This window comes from Taeniopygia guttata, chromosome 4 (genome assembly GCF_048771995.1).
Source record: "Taeniopygia guttata chromosome 4, bTaeGut7.mat, whole genome shotgun sequence".
In the NCBI taxonomy this organism is placed as follows: domain Eukaryota; kingdom Metazoa; phylum Chordata; class Aves; order Passeriformes; family Estrildidae; genus Taeniopygia; species Taeniopygia guttata.
Genome location: NC_133028.1, coordinates 1,538,763 through 1,562,388, shown reverse-complemented (window position 1 = coordinate 1,562,388; position 23,626 = coordinate 1,538,763). Strand labels below are relative to the sequence as shown.

General features: G+C 60.7%; 1 protein-coding gene across 8 annotated transcripts in view; it reads left to right on the top strand.

The window, feature by feature from the left end:
* Nucleotides 1–23,293, top strand: part of LOC115494837 (transcription factor COE4) — a 31,092-nt gene extending 7,799 nt beyond the window's left edge. The window contains exons 4-18 of one of the 8 annotated variants that reach the window (XR_012055473.1): nucleotides 3,807–3,870; nucleotides 3,962–4,017; nucleotides 4,178–4,251; nucleotides 4,713–4,781; nucleotides 9,693–9,774; nucleotides 12,424–12,541; nucleotides 14,141–14,274; nucleotides 14,361–14,487; nucleotides 15,830–15,918; nucleotides 16,699–16,764; nucleotides 17,470–17,611; nucleotides 18,142–18,321; nucleotides 19,634–19,825; nucleotides 21,986–22,840; nucleotides 22,879–23,292. Coding sequence is in view for 4 of the 8 variants with exons in the window: in XM_072927833.1 (XP_072783934.1) it covers nucleotides 3,807–3,870; nucleotides 3,962–4,017; nucleotides 4,178–4,251; nucleotides 4,713–4,781; nucleotides 9,693–9,774; nucleotides 12,424–12,541; nucleotides 14,141–14,274; nucleotides 14,361–14,487; nucleotides 15,830–15,918; nucleotides 16,699–16,764; nucleotides 17,470–17,611; nucleotides 18,142–18,321; nucleotides 19,634–19,825; nucleotides 21,986–22,056 (1,464 nt within the window). In the remaining 4 variants the exon portion in view is untranslated. Of the gene's footprint in view, nucleotides 1–3,806; nucleotides 3,871–3,961; nucleotides 4,018–4,177; nucleotides 4,252–4,712; nucleotides 4,782–9,692; nucleotides 9,775–12,423; nucleotides 12,542–14,140; nucleotides 14,275–14,360; nucleotides 14,488–15,829; nucleotides 15,919–16,698; nucleotides 16,765–17,469; nucleotides 17,612–18,141; nucleotides 18,322–19,633; nucleotides 19,826–21,985 lie in introns of all 8 variants that reach the window. The other 7 variants (XR_012055471.1, XR_012055474.1, XR_012055472.1 and 4 more) reach the window with 7 other exon arrangements.
* The last annotated feature ends 333 nt before the right edge of the window (nucleotides 23,294–23,626 follow it).

The following is a 23,626-nucleotide window of genomic DNA, read 5'->3' as shown; positions in this document are numbered from 1 at the left end:
CCCAAAACCACCCCAAAACCACCCCAAAAAACACCCCAAAACCACCCCAAAAACCACCCAAAAACCACCCCAAAGCCACCCCAAAAACCACCCCAAAACCACCCCAAAAACCACCCCAAAACCACCCCAAAACCACCCCCAAAACCACCCAAAAACCACCCCAAAACCACCCCAAAACCACCCCAAAACCACCCCAAAAACCACCCCAAAACCACTCCAAAACCACCCCAAAAACCACCCCAAAACCAGCCCAAAAACCACCCCAAAAAAACCCCAAAAACCACCCCAAAGCCACCCCAAAAACCACCCCAAAACCACCCCCAAAAAAACCCAAAACCACCCCAAAACCACCCCAAAAACCACCCCAAAAACCACCCCAAAAACCACCCCAAAAACCACCCCAAAACCACCCCAAAAAAACCCCAAAACCACCCCAAAAACCACCCCAAAACCACCCCAAAAACCACCCCAAAACCACCCCAAAACCACACCAAAACCACCCCAAAAACCACCCCAAAACCACCCCAAAAACCACCCCAAAACCACCCCCAAAAAAACCCAAAACCACCCCAAAAACCACCCCAAAAACCACCCCAAAAACCACCCAAAAACCACCCCAAAACCACCCCAAAAACCACCCCAAAACCACCCCAAAAAAACCCCAAAACCACCCCAAAACCACCCCAAAACCACCCCAAAAAAACCCCAAAACTACCCCAAAACCACCCCAAAAACCACCCCAAAACCACCCCAAAACCACCCCAAAACCACCCCAAAACCACCCCAAAAACCACCCCAAAACCACCCCAAAACCACCCCAAAAACCACCCCAAAAACCACCCCACAACCACCCCAAAACTACCCCAAAAACCACCCCAAAACCACCCCAAAACCACCCCAAAACCACCCCAAAACCACCCCAAAAAAACCCCAAAACCACCCCAAAAACCACCCCAAAACCACCCCAAAAACCACCCCAAAACCACCCCAAAACCACCCCAAAACCCACCCCAAAACCACCCCAAAAACCACCCCAAAACCACCCCAAAAACCACCCCAAAACCACCCCAAAACCACCCCAAAACCACCCCAAAAAACACCCCAAAACCACCCCAAAAACCACCCAAAAACCACCCCAAAGCCACCCCAAAACCACCCCAAAACCACCCCAAAAACCACCCCAAAACCACCCCAAAACCACCCCCAAAACCACCCAAAAACCACCCCAAAACCACCCCAAAACCACCCCAAAACCACCCCAAAAACCACCCCAAAACCACTCCAAAACCACCCCAAAAACCACCCCAAAACCAGCCCAAAAACCACCCCAAAAAAACCCCAAAAACCACCCCAAAGCCACCCCAAAAACCACCCCAAAACCACCCCCAAAAAAACCCAAAACCACCCCAAAACCACCCCAAAAACCACCCCAAAAACCACCCCAAAAACCACCCCAAAAACCACCCCAAAACCACCCCAAAAAAAACCCAAAACCACCCCAAAAACCACCCCAAAACCACCCCAAAAACCACCCCAAAACCACCCCAAAACCACACCAAAACCACCCCAAAAACCACCCCAAAACCACCCCAAAAACCACCCCAAAACCACCCCCAAAAAAACCCAAAACCACCCCAAAAACCACCCCAAAAACCACCCCAAAAACCACCCAAAAACCACCCCAAAACCACCCCAAAAAAAAACCCAAAACCACCCCAAAAACCACCCCAAAACCACCCCAAAAAAACCCCAAAACCACCCCAAAACCACCCCAAAACCACCCCAAAAAAACCCCAAAACTACCCCAAAACCACCCCAAAAACCACCCCAAAACCACCCCAAAACCACCCCAAAACCACCCCAAAACCACCCCAAAAACCACCCCAAAACCACCCCAAAACCACCCCAAAAACCACCCCAAAAACCACCCCACAACCACCCCAAAACTACCCCAAAAACCACCCCAAAACCACCCCAAAACCACCCCAAAACCACCCCAAAACCACCCCAAAAAAACCCCAAAACCACCCCAAAAACCACCCCAAAACCACCCCAAAAACCACCCCAAAACCACCCCAAAACCACCCCAAAACCCACCCCAAAACCACCCCAAAAACCACCCCAAAACCACCCCAAAAACCACCCCAAAACCACCTCAAAACCACCCCAAAACCACCCCAAAACCACCCCGAAAACCACCCCAAAACCACCCCGAAAACCACCCCAAAACCACCCCAAAAACCACTCTAAAACCACCCCAAAAACCACCCCAAAACCACCCCAAAAAAACCCCCAAAACCACCCCAAAACCACCCCAAAACCACCCCAAAAACCACCCCAAAACCACCCCAAAAAAACCCCAAAACCACCCCAAAAACCACCCCAAAACCACCCCAAAAACCACCCCAAAACCACCCCAAAAAAACCCCCCAAAACCACCCCAAAAACCACCCCAAAACCACCCCAAAACCACCCCGAAACCACCCCAAAAAAAAAACCCAAAACCACCCCAAAACCACCCCAAAAAAACCCCAAAACCACCCCAAAAACCACCTCAAAACCACCCTAAAAAAACCCCAAAACCACCCAAAAACCACCCCAAAACCACCCCAAAAAAAACCCCAAAACCACCCCAAAACCACCCCAAAAAAACCCCAAAACCACCCCAAAAACCACCCCAAAACCACCCCAAAAACCACCCCAAAACCACCCCAAAAACCACCCCAAAACCACCCCAAAAACCACCCCAAAACCACCCCAAAAACCACCCCAAAAACCACCCCAAAACCACCCCCAAAACCACCCCAAAACCACCCCAAAACCACCCCAAAACCACGCCAAAACCACCCCAAAAACCACCCCAAAACCACCCCAAAACCACCCCAAAACCACTCCAAAAACACCCCCTAAAACCACCCCAAAAAAAACCAAAAACCACCCCAAAAACCACCCCAAAACCACCCCAAAAACCACCCCAAAACCACCCCAAAAACCACCCCAAAACCACCCCAAAACCACCCCAAAAAAAACCTCTAAACCACCCCAAAACCACCCCAAAAAACCCCAAAACCACCCCAAAACTCCCGCGGGGCCACTCGTAGCGGGGCAGGGCAGCCGTGGCACGAGTGGCCCCAAGGTGGGGTGGGAGGGACACAGAGTGACCAAGAGGGGACACAGAGTGACCAAGAGGGGACACGAAGTGACCAGGAGGGGACACGGAGTGACCAAGAGGGGACACGGAGTGACCAGGAGGGGACACAGAGTGACCAAGAGGGGACACAGAGTGACCAAGAGGGGACACGGAGTGACCAGGAGGGGACACGAAGTGACCAGGAGGGGACACGGAGTGACCAAGAGGTGACACCGAGTGACCAAGAGGGGACACGGAGTGACCAGGAGGGGACACGGAGTGACCAGGAGGGACACAGAGTGACCAAGAGGGGACACAGAGTGACCAGGAGGGGACACGGAGTGACCAGGAGGGGACACAGAGTGACCAAGAGGGGACACGGAGTGACCAGGAGGGGACACAAAGTGACCAGGAGGGGACATGAAGTGACCAAGAGGGGACACAGAGTGACCAGGAGGGGACACGGAGTGACCAGGAGGGGACACAGAGTGACCAGGAGGGGACATGAAGTGACCAGGAGGTGACACAGAGTGACCAGGAGGGGACACAGAGTGACCAAGAGGGGACACGGAATGACCAAGAGGGGACACCGAGTGACCAGGAGGTGACACGGAGTGACCAAGAGGGGACACAGAGTGACCAACTGACCCCTGACCCTGAATTTTGTCCCCCCAAGGAGCAGAACGGGGAGAAAACCAACAACGGGATCCACTACCGGCTGCAGCTGCTCTACAGCAACGGTGGGCGCGGGGTTTTGGGGGGTTCCGGGCGGGTTTGGGGTGTCCCCAAGGGGAGGTGACAATCGGGGTGACCCCTCTGCTGTCCCCACAGGGCTGAGGACCGAGCAGGATTTGTACGTCCGCCTCATCGACTCCATGTCCAAGCAGGTACCGAGACCCCAAATCCCACCCGCGGGGAACATCTGGATGTCGCTGCGGTCACATCTGGGCGGGGCGGGGCCGGGGAGGTGGCGCAGGTGACAGGGCTCGGCAGCGCCTCCCCGGTGCCACCCCGGTGTCGCCGCTGTCCCCTCGGTGTCCCCTCCAGGCCATCATTTACGAGGGGCAGGACAAGAACCCCGAGATGTGCCGGGTGCTGCTGACCCACGAGATCATGTGCAGGTGGGTTTGGGACAGCTCGGGGGGTGACACGGGTGTCCCCAAGGTCCCTTCAGGGCCCGCTGGTGGTGCCGTGCTAATTAACCAGCAGAGCCAGCGTCGCTAATTAACCCCGCGACAGCGGACAGGCCACCCCCGGCGTCCCCCGCTCGTGGTTGGGGACTGCGGCTGGCCCTGCTATGTCCCCTGGGGGTGACACGGAGCCCTGGGGTGGGTCCCCAACCCCTTCAGAGCCACCCAGGGGTGACACGGAGTCCCCAGGACCCCCAAATCTGTCCCCAACCCCATAAAGGGGTGGAAAAGTGACACCCCTGAGTGTCCCCTCCCGGGTGTCCCCTCTGTCGCCACCCCTGAGTGATGGGACACGGGGACCTGGCGCGTCCCCCCGCGGCGTTTGGGGGTCCCTCAGGCCTCGCTGATGTCACCTGCTGTCCCCTGATGTCACCTGCTGTCCCCGTGTCCAGCCGCTGCTGTGACAAGAAGAGCTGCGGGAACCGCAACGAGACCCCCTCGGACCCCGTCATCATCGACAGGTGCTGGGGACACTGGGGACATTGGGGACATCGGGGGACACTGGGGACATTGGGGACATCGGGGGACGTTGGGGACGCTGGGGACATCGGGAGACCTCATGGCCACCTGGAGGGGGTGGCAGCCACCGGCGGTGTCCCCAGGCTTGGGGACATGATGCTGATGAGCCAAGGGACAGCACAGGGAGCTCGGGGTGTCCCCAGGGGGTGACAGCAGTGACAGATGTCACATCAATAATGGAGGTGGCACTGGCACGCTGGGGACATCCCAGAGTGGCCGTGTCCCCGTCCCTGAGGCCACCGTGGTCCCTCTGTCCCTGTCCCCACCGGGGTCCTCTTGCCTGTCCTGGTGTCACCTCCCTGGTGCCCCCAAGCCAAGCCCAGGGTTGTCACTTGTCACGTTGTCACTGCCACTGTCCCCAACCCCCATCCCCATCACTTCTTGGGGGTGTCACCCACTTCCAGGAGCGTCCCCAACTTGTCCCCTCAGCCTCAGGACTTTTGGGGTGTCCCCAGTCCCCCCTCCCTTTTCTCAAGACTTCTGTGGGTCACCAGTTCCAGGAGTGTCCCCAACTTGTCCCCTCAGCCCCAGGACTTTTGGGGTGTCCCCTGTCCCTATTCACAACACTTTTGGGGTGTCCCCTGTCCCCATCCCTGTCACTTTTGGGGTGTCCCAAACCCCCAAACCCACCCCAGGTCTTTCGGGGTGTCCCCAGCCCCCTGTCCCCACGACTTTCGGGGTGTCCCCAGCCCCCTGTCCCCATCACTTTTGGGGTGTCCCCTGTCCCCATCCCTGTCACTTTTGGGGTGTCCTCTGTCCCTGTCCTCAGGACTTTTGGGGTGTCCCCTGTCCCAATCCCTGTCACTTTTGGGGTGTCCCAAACCCCCTGTCCCCATCACTTTCGGGGTGTCCCCTGTCCCCAACCCACCCCAGGACTTTCGGGGTGTCCCCTGTCCCCATCCCCGTCACTTTTGGGGTGTCCCAAACCCCAAAACCCACCCCAGGACTTTCGGGGTGTCCCCAGCCCCCTGTCCCCATCACTTTTGGGGTGTCCCCAGCCCACCCCAGGACTTTTGGGGTGTCCCCTGTCCTCATCCCCAGGATTTTTGGGTTGTCCCCTGTCCCCATCCCTGTTACTTTTGGGGTATCCCCAGCCCCCCCCAGGACTTGTGGGGTGTCCCCTGTCCCAATCCATGTCACTTGTGGGGTGTCCCCTGTCCCCATTCCCGTCACTTTCGGGGTGTTCCCAGCCCACCCCGTCACTTTCGGGGTGTCCCCTGTCCCCATCCCTGTCACTTTTGGGGTGTCCCAAACCCCCAAACCCACCCCACGACTTTCGGGGTGTCCCCTGTCCCCATCCCCGTCGCTTTTGGGGTGTCCCCTGTCCTCATCCCCAGGACTTTTGGGGTGTCCCCTGTCCCTGTCCTCAGGGCTTTTGGGGTGTCCCCTGTCCCCATCCCCCTCACTTTCGGGGTGTCCCCAACCCACCCCAGGACTCTCGGGGTGTCCCCTGTCCCCATCCGCGTCACTTTTGGGTTGTCCCCTGTCCCCATCCGCGTCACTTTTGGGGTGTCCCAAACCCCCAAACCCACCCCAGGACTTTCGGGGTGTCCCCAGCCCCCTGTCCCCATCACTTTCGGGGTGTCCCCTGTCCCCATCCGCGTCACTTTTGGGGTGTCCCAACCCCCCAAACCCACCCCAGGACTTTTGGGTTGTTCCCTGTCCCCATCCCCGTTACTTTTGGGGTGTCCCCAACCCACCCCAGGACTTTTGAGGTGTCCCCTGTCCCCATCCCTGTCACTTTTGGGGTCTCCCCTGTCCTCATCCGTGTCACTTTTGGGGTGTCCCAAACCCCGAAACCCACCTCAGGACTTTTGGGGTGTCCCCAGCCCCCTGTCCCCGTCACTTTCGGGGTGTCCCCACCCCTTTCGGGGGGTCAGGCAGGGCCAGCCGTGTCCCCATCCCTCCGCGGGGCCCCCCTGTCCCCCCTGTCCCCCGTGTCGCCGTGTCCCCCCCCGGGCCAGCCCCGCTGCTTTGAGAGCGCGCTAAGTGCCCCTCTCGCGGCGTTAATCAAATTACCCGGCAGCGAAAATTGACGCTTCTCATTAATTAGCCACGATTATGCTAATTGCGCATTCAAATTTATGCGCCGCGAGCAGAAGGTGCTCGGCAGCGGCGCCGGGCATTTGCATATTCAATGGTAATTAGCCATGCTAATTAATGCGCCGGCCCCGTATTTTTAACTCGCGGGGGTTCAGCCCCAGCCCCCCTACCTGGGGCTGGGATTTGGGGGATTTAGGGGGGATTTTGTGGGGTTTTTTTGGAGGGGTTTGGGGTCCCCCCCCGGCTGCGCTGTGCCGGGGATGTGGGGCTGTTTTCGGGGCGGTTTTTGGGGTATTTTCAGGCGGTTTTGGGGCGTTTTCCCGGTTTTTCCAACCCCACCCTTGCCCTAAATACCACCCGCGGGGCGGGAATGGGATTATGGGAATGTGGGGAATTGGGGGACCCCCCCTTTTTTCCTGTGTTGTCCCATAAGGTGGGACCCCCTTTCTGTGGGGTCGGGACCCCCTCAGTGTGAGATCCCGTTTAGTGGGGTCCCCCTTTTCTATGGGGTCCTAGAAATGAGACCCCTTTTTTTGGGACTCCCTTTTTGTGGGATCCCCCTTTACACGGGGACCACCTTGCTGTGGGATCCCCCTTTTCCATGGGATCCTCTAAATGAGACCCCTTTTTGTGGGATGCCCCTTTTTGTGGGATCCCCCTTTTCCATGGGACCCTCTAAATGAGATCCCTTTTTATAGGATCCCCTTTTTGTGGGATCCCCTTTTTGCGGGATCCCTCTTTTCTTGGGATCTCCCCATTTCATGGGATCCTCTCTCCTTGTGCCCCCTCCTTCCATGGGATCTGCTTTTTGTGGGATCCCCCTTTCCATGGGATCTGCTTTTTGTGGGGTCGCTGCTTCCTGGGATCCTCTTTCCATGGGATCCCCTCATCCACGGGGGCCCTTTTTTTGTGGGATCCCCACACCGTGGGACCCCCTTTTGCCAGATCCCCTTTCTGTGGGACCCTTTTCCCATGAGATCCCCTTATTTTTTTGGATCCCCTTTTTTTGGGATTCCCCCTTTTCCATGGGAAGCCACTCTCTGTGAGACCCCTTTTCCATGGGATCCCCTTTTTGTGGGATTCCCATTCCCTGGGACCCTTTTTTTGTGGGATCCCCTTTTTTTTTGTGGGATCCCCTTTTTTTCTGTGGGATTTGCCATTCCCTGGAATCCTCCTCCATGTCCCCCCAGCCTGACCCAGGGGTGACCCCACTTGGGGTCCCGCAGATGTCCCCAAACCCCCGTGTGACCCCAGGGATGGGCCCGGGGGTCCCAATGATCCCGGTGTCACCTCCAGCGGGATGGGGACAGGGAGGGACACTGGGATGGGGAAATTGGGATGGGGGCACTGGGATGGGGACAGGGTGGGACACTGGGATGGGACATGGGAATGGGGACAGGGAGGGACACTGGGATGGGGAAATTGGGATGGGGACACTGGGATGGGGACACTGGAATGGGACATGGGAATGGGGACACTGGGATGGGGACAGGGTAGGACACTGGGATGGGGAAATTGGGATGGGGACACTGGGATGGGGACACTGGAATGGGACATGGGAATGGGGACACTGGGATGAGGACAGGGTGGGACACTGGGAATGGGGACATGGGAATGGGGACACTGGGGATGGGGACAGGGTGGGATACTGGGATGGGGACACCGGGATGGGGACACTGGGATGGGGACAGGGTGGGACACTGGGATGGGGAAATTGGGATGGGGACACCGGGATGGGGACACTGGGATGGGGACACTGGGATGGGGACAGGATGGGGAAACCGGGATGGGGACACTGGGATGGGGACACTGGGATGGGGACACTGGGAAGGGGACAGGGTGGGACACTGGGATGGGATGGGGACACTGGGATGGGGATAGGGTGGGACACTGGGATGGGGAAATTGGGATGGGGACACTGGGATGGGGACACTGGAATGGGGACAGGGTGGGACACTGGGAATGGGGACACTGGCATGGGGACAGGATGGGACACTAGGATGAGGATACTGGGATGGGATGGGGACAGGGTGAGACACTGGGATGAGGACACTGGGATGGGGACACTGGGATGGGATGGGGACACTGGGATGGGACACTGGGATGGGGACACTGGGATGGGGACACTGGGATGGGGACAGAGAAGGACAGAGGGGTGGGGACAGGGTGACATTGTGGGATGGGGACAGGAAGGGACAGCTGGGTGGGGACAGTGGATAGGGACAAGATGGGGACACTGGGGTGGGGACGGGGTGGAACAGTGGGATGGGAACAGTGGAAGAGGGACAAGAGGGGACATTTGGATGGGGACACTGGGATGGGGACAGGATGGGGACACCAAGATGGAGATGGGGACAATGATGGGGTGGTGACAAGAAGGGACAGGATGGGACAAGAGGATGGGGACACCAGGATGGGGACGCCGGGATGGAGACAGAATGGGACATTGGGATGGGGACAGGATGGGGACACCAAGATGGAGATGGGGACAGTGATGGGTGGTGACAAGAAGGGACAGTAGAACATGGACAGAATGGGACACCAGAGTGGGGACAGGATGGGGACGAAATGGGGACACTGGGATGGGGACAACGATGGGGTGGTGACAAGAAGGGACAGGATGGGGACACTGTGATGGGGACACCGGGATGGGGATGAGGACAATGGGATGGGGACAACGATGGGGTGGTGACAAGAAGGGCCAGTAGAACAGGGACAGGATGGGGACACCAGGACTGGGGACACCATGGGGACACCTTTGTCCCCTCTTTTTTTTTTTAATTTTTTTTTTATTTTTTACCCCATTCCAGGTTTTTCCTCAAGTTTTTCCTCAAGTGCAACCAGAACTGCCTGAAAAACGCCGGGAACCCGCGGGACATGCGGCGCTTCCAGGTGACACTTGGGGACATCACCAAGAGGGTGGAGGGGACACCAAAAAGGGGTTCAGGTGACCCCAAAAAGATTCTCCAAAGGGGTCGAGGAGAATTGGGGACTCGATTCCCCCCGAACGGGGGGAATCGAGTCCCCAATTCTCCTCGACCCCTTTGAAAATCCCAAATCCGTCGCCACCCTATAAAAGGTGACACTTCCAGGTGACATTTGGGGGCATCATGGAGAAAATCCCAAAAAGGGGTTCAGGAGACCCCAAAAAGATTCCCCAAAGGGGTTGAGTGGAATTGAGTCCCCAATTCCCATAGATTCCTTTGAAAAATCCTAAATTTACCGCCAGCCTGAAAAATGATCGCCACCATATACGAAACCCCAAATTTTGACCCCAAAAAGAGGGGGTGAGGTACAGGCAACCCCAAAAAGATTCCCCAAATGGGTCGAGGGGAACTGGGGACTCGATTTTGGGGGGAATCGAGTGCCCAATTCCCCTCGACCCCTTTGGAAAAAAAATCCCAAATTTACCGCCGCCCTAAAAAAATCCACCGCCACCCTATAAAAAAACCCCAAATCCGGCTTGAAAACCCTAAAATCTCCGCCCCCACCCCTCAAACCTCCCCCCCCCCCCCCTCCCTCGGTCGCAGCTGGGTCCTGGCCCCCCCCGAAGTTCATCAGGGCTCGGTAACGAGATGTTAATTATGACATTTCGGTGATTAACGACCCCATTTGCATCGCGGCATCGGCGGCGGGAGAGCGGCGGGGAAAAGGGGGGGGGGGTTTGTAGGATTAGGGGGGGACGGGAATTGGGGGGGCAGTTCCCTTTTAGGGGATGGGGGACTGGGGGTGGTCCTAAAAGGGGTTTTGGGGTCTTGTGGAGGGGGTCTGAGGGGGCCTCAAGGGGGTTTGGGGTCCTATGGGGGATTTGGGATGGTCCTAAAAGGGGTTTGGGGTCCTCTGGGGGGAGTTTGGGTGACTGGGGGTGGCCCTAAAAGGGGTTTTGGGGTCTTGTGGAGGGGGTCCGAGGGGGCCTCAAGGGGGTTTAGGGTCCTCTGGGGGAATTTGGGGGATTTGGGATGGTCCTAAAAGGGGTTTGGGGTCCTCTGGGGGGAGTTTGGGGGATTTGGGATGGCCCTAAAAGGGGTTTTGGGGTCTCGTGGAGGGGGTCTGAGGGGGCCTAAAGGGGGTTTGGGGTCCTATGGGGGATTTGGGATGGTCCTAAAAGGGGTTTGGGGACCTCTGGGGGGAGTTTGGGGGACTGGGGGTGGCCCTAAAAGGGGTTTGGGGTCTCCTGGAAGGGTCCTGAGGGGGTCTCAGGGTGTTTTGGGTCCCCTGGGGGGGAATTTGGGGCACGGGAGTGACCCTAAAATGGGTTTGGGGTCCTCTGGGGGGAATTTGGGGGTGACCCTAAAGAGGGTTTGGGGAGCCTTGGGGAGAATTTGGGGGATTTGGGATGGTCCTAAAAGGGATTTAGGGTCCTCTGAGGGAATCTGGGGGACTGGGGGTGGCCCTAAGTGGGGTTTGGGGTCTCCTGGAGGGGTCCTGAGGGGGCCTCAAGGCAGTTTGGGGTCCCCTGGGGGAATTGAGGGGTGACCTTAAAAGGGGTTTGGGGTTTCCTGGAGGGGTCTCAAGGGGGCCTCAGGGGGGTTTGGGGTCCCCTGGGGGAGTTTGGGGGGGCTGGGGGTGGCCCTAAAATGGGTTTGGGGTCCTCTGGGGGGAATTTGGGGGTGGCCATAAAAGTGGTTTGGTGTCCTCTGGGGGAATCTGGGGCACTGGGGGTGACCCTAAAAGGGGTTTGGGGACCCTTGGGGAGAATTTGGGGCACTGGGGGTGACCCTAAAAGGGGTTTGGGGTCCTCTGAGAGGATTTGGGGGATTGGGGGTGACCATAAAAGTGATTTGGGGTCTACTGCGATGTGACAGGGATGGGGACATCATGGGGACATCTTGGGGACACCACACGCAGTCTCCCTGCAGTGTGACAGGGGTGGGGACATCATGGGGGCATCTTGGGGACACCACACGCAGTGTCCCTCTGATGTGACAGGGATGGGGACATCTTGGGGACACCACACACAGTGTCCCTGCGGTGCAACAGGGATGGGGACATCATGGGGACATCTTGGGGACACCACACACAGTGTCCCTGCGGTGCAACAGGGATGGGGACATCATGGGGACATCTTGGGGACACCACACACAGTGTCCCTGTGGTGCAACAGGGATGGGGACATCATGGGGACATCTTGGTGACACCACACACAGCGTCCCTGCGATGTGACAGGGATGGGGACATCATGGGGACATCTTGGGGACACCACACACAGGGTTCCTGCGGTGTGACAGGGATGGGGACATCATGGGGACATCTTGGGGACACCACACACAGTGTCCCTGTGATGTGACAGGGATGGGGACATCATGGGGACATCTTGGGGACATCTTGGGGACACCACACACAGTGTCCCTGTGATGTGATAGGGATGGGGACATCATGGGGACATCTTGGGGACATCTTGGGGACACCACACACAGTGTCCCTGCGATGTGACAGGGATGGGGACATCATGGGGACATCTTGGGGACACCACACCCAGTGTCCCTGTGGTGTGCCAGGCCAGGGGACAGCGCGGGGTGACCGTGTCCCTTGTCCCCGCAGGTGGTGGTGTCCACCACGGTGCACGTGGACGGCCACGTCCTGGCCGTGTCCGACAACATGTTCGTCCACAACAACTCCAAGCACGGCCGGCGCGCCCGGCGCCTCGACCCCTCCGAAGGTCAGGGGACACCTGGGGACATCTTGGGGACATGTGTTGGGACCCTGCCAGCATGGCCTGGCATCCCTTGGGATGATCCCCGTGTCCCCACCCTGCTGTCCCCAATGTCTGGTGGCTCATCCGTGGGTTCCTCGCCATCCGTGTCACTGTGGCCACCTTGGGGACATCTTGGGGACAAATTTTGGGAGCCCCCAGCTGGGCCTGGCACCCCCAGGGTGATCCCTGTGTCCCACCTTGCTGTCCCCAAGTGTCCCCATCCAGGTTGGGTGTCCATGAGTGCCTCTGTTTGTCCCCACCCGTGTCACTGTGGTCACATGTGCGTGTCCCCAGCCATGTCCATGTGGCCGCCTGTGATTGTCCCCATCTGTGTCCATACGTCTGTCCCCAGCCATGTCCCTGTGGCCACCTGTGTCCTCCCCAGCCATGTCCATGTCCCTGTGTCCCCATATCTGTTCCCATCCGTGTCCCCACGTCCCTGTGGCCACCTGTGTCTGTCCCAGTCCATGTCTGTGTCTGTCCCAGTCCATGCCCTCGTGTCCCCATCTCTGTCCCCATCCATGTCTGTGCGTCTGTCCCTGCCCATGTCCATGTCCCCATGTCCCCACATCTGCCCAATCCATGTCTGTGTCCCCATCCCCGTCCATGTCCCCATACCTGTCCCTGTGTCCCCATTCCTGTCCCAGTCCACATCCATGTCCCCATGCCTGTCCCCACATCTGTCCCTGCCCATGTCCCTGTGTCCCCATGCCTGTCCCTGTGTCCCCATGCCTGTCCCCATGTCTGTCCATGTCCACGTCTCCATCCATGTCCATGTCACTATGCCTGTCCCCGTGTCCCCATGCCTGTCCCCTTTTCCCTGCTCCCACCCCACTGTCCCTGTCCCCTGCACCCCTCTGTGTCCCCAGCATCGCTGTCCCTGTCCCACCCCTCTGTCCCCACCATCGCTGTCCCTGTCCCACTCCTCTGTGTCCCTGCCCTCCCTGTCCCTGTCCCCTCCACCCCTCTGTCCCCACCACCGCTGTCCCTGTCCTGCCACCCCTCTGTCCCTGCCCTCCCTGTCCCTGTCCCCTCCACCCCTCTGTCCCCACCACCCCTCTGTCCCTGCCATCACTGTCCTTGTCCCCACCACCCCTCTGTCCCCACCACCCCTCTGTCCCCTCCACCCCTCTGTCCCTGCCATCGCTGTCCCTGTCCCACTCCTCTGTCCCCACCATCGTGTCCCTGTCCCACTCCTCAGTGTCCCTGCCCTCCCTGTCCCGCCACCCCTCTGTCCCCACCATCACTGTTGCTGTCCCACCCCTCTGTCCCTGCCATTGCTGTCCCTGTCCTGCCACCCCTCTGTCCCTGTCCCCTCCACCCCTCTGTGTCCCTGCCCTCCCTGTCCCACCCCTCTGTGTCCCTGCCATTGCTGTCCCTGTCCTGCCACCCCTCTGTCCCCGCCCTCCTGTCCCTGTCCCACCCCTCTGTCCCCACCACCCCTGTCCCCTGCACCCCGATGTCCCTGCCCTCCCTGTCCCTGTCCCCTCCACCCCTCTGTCCCCACCACCGCTGTCCCCACCACCCCTGTGTCCCCGCCACCGCTGTCGCTGTCCCCTCCAGCAGCCACCCCCTGCATCAAGGCCATCAGCCCCAGCGAGGGTTGGACCACGGGCGGTGCCACCGTCATCGTCATCGGGGACAACTTCTTCGATGGCCTCCAGGTGCTGTTCGGCACCGTGCTGGTGTGGAGCGAGGTACGGGCCCGGGGGTGGCTCGGGGACACTCGGGGACACCGCGGGGACACCGCGGGCCGGGCTGAGGCCGTGTCCCCCCCACGCAGCTCATCACCCCCCACGCCATCCGCGTGCAGACCCCCCCACGCCACATCCCGGGGGTCGTGGAGGTGACATTGTCCTACAAGGCCAAGCACTTCTGCAAGGGCGCCCCGGGACGCTTCGTCTACACCGGTGAGGGACAGCGGGGGTGGGGACAGCGGGGTTGGGGACAGCGGGGTTGGGGACAGCGGGGTTGGGACAGCGGGAATGGGGACAGTGGGATTGGAGTGGGGACAGCGGGATTGGGAACAGCGGGATTGGGAACAGAGGGATTGGGAACAGAGGGAATGGGGACAGCGGGAATGGGAACAGAGGGAATGGGGACAGCGGGACTGGAGTGGGGACAGTGGGATTGGGGACAGCGGGAATGGGGACAGTGGGAATGGGGACAGAGGGAATGGGGACAGAGGGATTGGGGACAGCGGGAGTGGGGACAGCGGGATTGGGGACATGGGGATTGGGGACATGGGGAATGGGGACAGCGGGAATGGGGACAGCGGGAATGGGGACAGCGGGAATGGGGACATGGGGATTGGAGTGGGGACAGTGGGAATGGGGACATGGGGATTGGGGACAGCGGGAATGGGGACAGCGGGAATGGGGACAGCGGGAATGGGGACATGGGGATTGGGGTGGGGACAATGGGACTGGGGAGGGGACATTGGGATTGCAGTGGGGACACCTGTGAATGTGATGCAGACGTGGAGATTGGGGTGGGGACATGGGGAATGGGGTGGGGACATCAGGACTGGGATGGGGACATGGAGATGGGGATTAGAACACCCGGAATGGAGATGGGGACATTGGGAATGGGGTGGGGACATCGGGGTTGAAAAGGGGACACCTGGGAATGGGATGGTGACACCCAGGAATGGGATGGGGACGCTTGGGAACGGGATAGAGAGTCTTGGGATTGGGATAGAGACCTGGGAAGGGGACACATAACTCCATAAAGGGGTAGAGACCCCCAAGATTGGGATGAAGAATCCTGGGAATGGGATGGGGACACCTGGAGTTGGGATGGGGACACCTGGGAATGGGATGGGGACACCTGGGATTGGGATGGGGACACCTGGGATTGGGATGAGGACACTGGGATTGGGATGGGGACATCTGGGATTGGGATGAGGACACTGGGATTGGGATGGGGACATCTGGGATTTGGATGGGGACATCTGGGATTGGGATGGGGACATCTGGAGTTGGGATGGGGACATCTGGGATTGGGATGGGGACATCTGGGATTGGGATGGGGACACCTGGAGTTGGGATGGGGACACCTGGGATTGGGATGGGGACAGCTGGGACTGTGTCACACACTCGTGGGATGGGGACGCAAACCCCAGGAAAGGAACACAGACCCCGGGAAGGGGACAGAGCCCCTGTGACGGTGACACAGACACCCGGGACAGTGTCCCAGCCCCTTGGGACATGGTGGCAGTGACGGTGACACCGCGGTGTCCCCTGTCCCCAGCCCTGAACGAGCCCACCATCGACTACGGCTTCCAGCGGCTGCAGAAGGTGATCCCGCGGCACCCCGGGGACCCCGAGCGCCTGCCCAAGGTGGGGGACAGTGACACCCCGGGGGACAGCAGGGACACCCCGGGGACACGGGGGTTCCCTGGCAGTGCCCCAGGGGCAAAGGGCAGGGAGGGGGTGACAGTTCTTGTGTCCCCCGGGTATGGCAGGGCTTGGGGCAGGGAGGGACAGAGGTGGGGGGTTTGGGGACACAGGGGGGACATGGGGGGGTCACTGAGGAGTCAGAATGGGGACATGAGGGGGTCATTGGGGACACAGGGGGGACACAGGGGGGTCACTGGGGACACAGAATTGGGGGATGGGGGGGACCATGGTGGGGAACACAAGGGGGTCATTGGGGACACAGATGGGACATGGGGGGGGACACAGAATGGGGACACAGGGGGGACACAGGGGGGTCATTGGGGACACAGAATGGGGACACAGGGGGGTCATTGGGGACACAGGGGGGACACAGGGGGGTCATTGGGGACACAGGGGGGGACACAAGGGAGACACAGGGGGGTCATTGGGGACACAGGGAGGTCATTGGGGACACAGAATTGGGGGATGGGGGGGACACAGGGGGGTCATTGGGGACGCAGATGGGACATGGGGGGGACACAGGGGGGTCATTGGGGACACAGATGGGACATGGGGGGGACACAGAATGGGGACACAGGGGGGACACAGGGGGGTCATTTGGGACACAGGGGGGTCATTGGGGACACAGAATGGGGACACAGGGGGACCATAGGGGCTGGGCTGGGGGTGCAGCACCCCCCGACCCCCCTGTCCCCTGCCCTGTCCCCTCGCTGTCCCCAGGAGGTGCTGCTGAAGCGCGCGGCCGACCTGGTGGAGGCGCTTTATGGGGTCCCCCACAGCAACCAGGTGTGTGGGGACCCCTCTGGGACACCCCGAGACCCCCCTGGCACCTCCCCCGGACCCCCATCCTGGGACAACCCTGGGGACACCCCCAGTGTCCACTGGGAGCCCTCCAGGACCCTTCCAGCATCCCCATCATGGGACATCTCCCTGGGAGCCCCTTGGGGACACCCCTGGGACACCTGGAGGGTCCCGGGCCCCTCCTCAGCCCCAGAGGTGACACCAGCTGGGACAGTCCCCGGGAGGTGACACCAGCTGGGACAGCCCCAGCCACCCCCAGCCCATCCCGTGGTCACCCCAGGCTCTGTGGGTGGTGGGGTGACACTGAGGGTGACACCGAGGGTGGCACTGAGGGGTGGCACTGCGGGGCACCATCGAGGGGTGACACTGTGGGTGACATCAAGGGGTGACACTGTGCCGGGAGGTGGCTTTGTGGGGTGACACCGAGGGGTGACACTGCAGGGCACCATCGAGGGGTGGCAATGAGAGGTGACACTTCAGGGTGACACTGTGGGGTGACACAGAGAGGTGACACTGTGGGGTGAACCATGAGGTGACACCAAGGACTTACTCTGTGGGGTGGCACCATGCCGGAGGGTGACACTGTGAGGTGACACTGAGGTGACACTGAGGTGACACTGGGGAGTGCCACCCAGAGGTGCCACCGAGCAGTGCCACCCTCACTCGGTGACACCGCTGCCGTGTCCCCAGGACGTGCTGCTGAAGCGGGCGGCCGACGTGGCCGAGGCGCTCTACAGTGTCCCCAGGGCCCCCGCGCATGTCACTGTCCCCTCCTTCGGCGGGGGACAGCTCGGCCTCGCCATGGGCGACTCCCCGCAGGGCTCCGAACAAGGTGCGTGGTGGCCTCATGGTGGCGGGAGGGTTTTTGTCACCTCCCAGGCGGTGCCACCGTGTCGCTGTCCCCTCAGGGCTCTGACCAAGGTGCGTGGTGGCCTCGGGGTGGCGGGAGGGCTTTTGTCACCTCCCAGGCAGGTGCCACTGTGTCGCTGTCCCCTCAGGGTTCTGACCAAGGTGTTCAGTGACCTCGGGGTGGCGGGAGGGCTTTTGTCACCTCCCAGGCAGGTGCCACTGTGTCGCTGTCCCCTCAGGGTTCTGACCAAGGTGTTCAGTGACCTCGGGGTGGCGGGAGGGCTTTTGTCACCTCCCAGGCAGGTGCCACCTGTGGCTGTCCCCTCCCCATAAGGTGCGCGGTGGCCTCGGGGTGGCCAGGAGGGCTTTTGTCCCCTCTCCAGGCGGTGCCACCGTGTCGCTGTCCCTGCAGGGCTCTGACCAAGGTGTTTGGTGGCCTTGGGGTGGCCTCGGGGTGGCGGGAGGGCTTTTGTCACCTCTCCAGGCGGTGCCACCGTGTCGCTGTCCCCGCAGGGTTCTCGCGCAGCCCCGGCACGCCCCCGGCGCGGGGGTTCGGCCCCCCGGGCTCGGCCCCCCAGCAGGGCTTTGCCGGGGCCACCGGCGGCTTCGGCGGGGCCACCATGGCCGGGCTGGGGGTCCCCGGGTCCCCTCCGAGCTTCCTGAACGGCTCCACCGCCACCTCCCCCTACGCCAGTGAGTGACACCTCTGGGGACACCCCTGCTGGGGGGGGACACGGGTTCTTGCGGGGTCCCCAAAGCTGTGGGACAGCCCTGGGTGGGGGGGTGGGGGGTTCCTGGAGTCATGGCCTCTCCCAGGGTGTCCCCAAAATCATGGTGGGGTCACAGAGGGTCCCCAGAGTCATGGGCCAGCTCTGTGGGGTCCCCAAAGCCGTGTGACCACCCTGGAGTGTCCCCAAAGCCATTGGTGAGGGCAGGAGAGGGAGTGGGGACATGGCCAGCTGAGGTGGGACAGCCCTGTCCCTGTCCTTGTCCCGATCCCTGTCCCTGCCCATCGTTGTCCTTGTCCCTGTCCCTGCCTCTCTCCCTGTTCCTGTCCCCATCCCTGTGCCTGTCCCTGTTCCTGTCCCTATCTTTGTCCCCGGTCCCTGTCCCAGCCCCATCCTTGTCCCCTTCCTTGTCCTGCCCTTGTCCCTGTCCCCATCCCTGTCCCTGTCCCCTTCCCTGGATCCATCCTGACTCTGTCCTTATCCCAGTCCCTGTCTCTGCCTGTCGCCGTGTCCCATCCCCGTTCTGTCCCCATCACTGTCCCTGTCCCATCCCCATCCCTGTCCTCACCCCTGTCCTGCCCCCATCCCTGTCCCATCTCTGTCCCCATCCCTGTCCCTGTCCCCATCCCTGTCCCTGTCCCATCCCCATCCCTGTCCCCATCCCTCTCCTGTCCCGTCCCTGGTCCCTGTCCCATCTCTGTCCCATCCCTGTCCTGTCCCCATCCCTGTCCCCATCCCTGTCCCCATCCCTGTCCCATCTCTGTCCCATCCCTGTCCCCATCACTGTCCCTGTCCTGTCCCCATCCCTGTCCCCATCCCTCTCCTGTCCCGTCCCTGGTCCCTGTCCCATCCCTGTCCCTTTCCCATCCCCATCCCCATATCTCTGTCCCCGTCCCTGTCCCTGTCCCCATCCCTGTCCCCATCCCTTTCCCATCTCTGTCCCCATCCCTGTCCCTGTCCCATCCCCATCCCTGTCCCCATCCCTCTCCTGTCCCATCCCTGGTCCCTGTCCTGTCCCCATCCCTGTCCCTGTCCTGTCCCCATCCCTCTCCCATCCCTGTCCCCATCCCTGTCCCTGTCCTGTCCCCATCCCTCTCCCATCCCTGTCCCCATCCCTGTCCCTGTCCCATCCCCATCCCTGTCCCCATCCCTCTCCTGTCCCATCCCTGTCCCTGTCCTGTCCCCATCCCTCTCCCATCCCTGTCCCCTCACCACCTCCTGTCCCCTCGCGGTGTCCCCCGCTGCCACCCGAGCCGTGTGTGTGTCTGTCCCCTCAGTCCTGCCCGCCAGTCCCCCTCTGGGCGCCTCGTCCGTCGCTGTCACCTCGGGCCCGGGCTCGGCCACCTCTCCCGGTGGCTTCTCCTTCTCTCCGGTGACGATGATCTCGGCCGTGAAGCAGAAGAGCGCCTTCGCCCCCGTGCTGCGGCCACAGGGGTCCCCCCCGCCCGCCTGCGCCAGCGCCCTGCAAGGTCAGCTGTCCCCAAGGCCACCAAGGCCACCAAGCTCTCTGACACCCAGCCCCGGGTGGCCCGTGCCCCGTGGAGGGTCCCTGGTGTCACCACACTGCTGATGTCCCGTACCTGGGCATGGTTGGGTGTGCCCTGTGCCACCCTTGTCCTTCTCTGTCCCTCTGTGTCCCCAAGGTCCCTGACATCTGTCCCCAGCCCTGTGAGGGTCCCCGGTGTCACCACACTGCTGATGTCCCGTACCTGGGCATGGTTGGGTGTGCCCTGTGCCACCCTTGTCCTTCTCTGTCCCTCTGTGTCCCCAGTGTCCCCAAGGTCCCTGACATCTGTCCCCAGCCCCGTGAGGGTCCCCGGTGTCACCACACTGCTGATGTCCCGTACCTGGGCGTGGTTGGGTGTGTCCTGTGCCACCCTTGTCCCCAGTGTCCCCAGTGTCCCCAAGGTCCCTGACATCTGTCCCCAACCCCGTGAGAGTCCCCGGTGTCACCACACTGCTGATGTCCCGTACCTGGGCATGGTTGGGTGTGTCCTGTGCCACCCTTGTCCTTCTCTGTCCCTCTGTGTCCCCAGTGTCCCCAAGGTCCCTGACATCTGTCCCCAGCCCCATGAGGGTCCCTGGTGTCACCACACTGCTGATGTCCCGTACCTGGGCATTTGGGTCGGCCCTGTGCCACCCTGGGGCCTGTCCCCAGTGTCCCCAAGGTCCCCAGTGTCCCCAATGTCCCCAATGTCCTCAGTGTCCCCAACACCCACCCCAGGTCCCCCTGCCCCATGGAGTGTCCCCGGTGTCACTGCACATCCCTTCCTGATGTCCCTGCTCATGCGATGTCCATACCCGGGGTTGTCCCATGCCACCCGCGTCCCTGTCCCACTGTGTCCCCAATGTCCCCAACACACACCCCAAGTCCCCCTGCCCCATGGAGTGTCCCTGATGTCACCGCACATCCCTGCCCGTGCGACGCCCATGCCTGGGGTTGTCCCCTGCCACCCGCGTCCCTGTCCCCAGTGTCCCCAATGTCCCCAATGTCCCCAGCACACACCCCAGGTCCCCCTGCCCCACGGAGTGTCCCCGATGTCACTGCGCCCCCTTCCTGATGTCCCTGCTCATGCGATGTCCATACCCAGGGTTGTCCTCTGCCACCTGCATCCCTGTCCCGTGTCCCCAATGTCCCCGGTGTCCCCAACACACACCCCAAGTCCCCCTGCCCCATAGAGTGTCCCCAGTGTCACCGCACATCCCTGCCCATGCGATGCCCATACTCGGGGTTGTCCCATGCCACCCGCGTCCCTGTCCCACTGTGTCCCTGGTGTCCCCAACACCCACCACAGGTCCCCCTGCCCCACGGAGTGTCCCCAATATCACCGCGTCCCCTTCCTGATGTCCCTGCTCATGCAATGTCCATACCCGGGGTTGTCCCCTGCCACCCGCGTCCCTGTCCCACTGTGTCCCCGGTGTCCCCAACACACACCTCAGGTCCCCCTGCCCCATAGAGTGTCCCCGATGTCACCGCGCCCCCTTCCTGATGTCCCTGCCCATGTGACGTCCATACCCGGGGTTGTCCCATGCCACCCACGCCCCTGTCCCCAGTGTCCCCAATGTCCCCAATGTCCCCAGCACACACCCCAAGTCCTCCTGCCCCACAGCGTGTCCCTGATGTCACCGCGTTCCCTTCCTGATGTCCCTGCCCATGCCTGGGGGTGTCCCATGCCACCCGCGTCCCTGTCCTGGTGTGTCCCCAATGTCCCCAACACCCACCTCAGGTCCCCCTGCCCCATAGAGTGTCCCCAGTGTCACCGCACGTCCCTGTCCCCAGTGTCCCCAATGTCCCCAATGTCCCCAACACCCACCCCAAGTCCCCCTGCCCCACGGCGTGTCCCCGATGTCACCGCGCCCCCTTCCTGATGTCCCTGCCCATGTGACGCCCATACCCGGGGTTGTCCCCTGCCACCCACGTTCCTGTCCCCAGTGTCCCCAATGTCCCCAATGTCCCCAACACACACCCCAAGTCTCCCTGCCCCACGGAGTGTCCCTGATGTCACTGCGTTCCCTTCCTGATGTCCCTGCCCATGCCTGGGGGTGTCCCATGCCACCCACGTCCCTGTCCCGCTGTGTCCCCGGTGTCCCCAACGTCCCCAGGCTGACGCTGTCCCTGCCCTGCCCAGACCCACCTTTCGAGGACTCGGACAAGTTCCACGCTCCGGCGCGGCCGCTCCAGGGATTGGCCTATTCCTAAGGACGCCCATCCCGCCGGGACAAGGACTGGGGACATCCCTGTCCCCTGGGCCATCCCCTCAGAGATGGGTGGGGCCGCCAGGCGCAGCGGGATCAGGGGACCCGGCCCCACGATGTCCCCACCCCGGGTGGCCCCGGCTGAGGGGGGACACGGGGAAATCCTGGAAGGAGCCAAAATTCCCGGGTTTGGCCTCGGGAAGAGGTGGAGAGAGCCGGGAATGGGGCACCGGGATGGGCGGGAGGGGTGGTCCGGTATGGGAGGGATGGAAGCTCTGGAAAAGGATGGATGATCCAAGGTGGGATGGATGATCCAAGATGGGATGGAAGCTCTGGAAAAGGATGGATGATCCAGGATGGGATGGAAGCTGTGGAAAGGGATGGATGCTCCAAGGTGGGATGGATGTTCTAAGGTAGGATGGATGTTCTAAGGTGGGATGGAAGCTATGGAAAAGGATGGATGTTCCAAGGTGGGATGGATGATCCAGGTGGGATGGATGCTCCAAGGTGGGATGGATGCTCCAAGGTGGGATGGATGATCCAAGATGGGATGGAAGCTCTGGAAAAGGATGGATGCTCCAAGGTGGGATGGATGATCCAAGATGGGATGGAAGCTCTGGAAGAGGATGGATGCTCCAAGGTGGGATGGATGCTCCAAGGTGGGATGGATGCTCCAGGTGGGATGGATGCTCCAGGTGGGATGGATGCTCCAGGTGGGATGGAAGCTCTGGAAAAGGATGGATGAACCAGGATGGGATGGATCATCCAAAGTGGGATGGATGCTCCAGGTGGGATGGAAGCTCTGGAAAAGGATGGATGCTCCAAGGTGGGATGGATGATCCAGGTGGGATGGAAGCTCCAGAATAGGTTGCATGATCCAGGTGTCATGGATGATCTGGGATGAGATAGATGCTCCAGGTTGGGATGGATGTTCCAAGGTCAGATGGAAGCTCTGGAAATGGATGGATGATCCAAGGTGGGATAGAAGTTTTGGAAAAGGAAGGATGTTCCAAGGTGGGATGGATGATCCAGGTGGGATGGATATTCCAAGATGGGAAGGAAGCTCTGGAAAAGGATGGATGATCCAGGATGGGATGGGAGCTCCAGAATAGGGTGGATATTGAGGATTAGAGGGATGATCCAGGAAATGGTGGATGCTCCTGGGTAGGGGGAACGATCTGGAGGGGGATGGACGGATGGATGATGGATGGATGGATGGATGATGGATGATGGATGGATGATGGATGGATGGATGGATGATGGATGGATGGATGATGGATGATGGATGGATGGATGATGGATTGATGATGGATGGATGGATGATGGATGGATGGATGGATGATGGATGGATGGATGGATGATGGATGGATGGATGGATGGATGGATGATGGATGGATGGATGGATGATGGATGGATGATGGATGGATGATGGATGGATGGATGGATGATGGATGGATGGATGGATGGATGATGGATGGATGGATGGATGGATGATGGATGGATGATGGATGGATGGATGGATGATGGATGATGGATGGATGATGGATGGATGGATGGATGGATGGATGGATGGA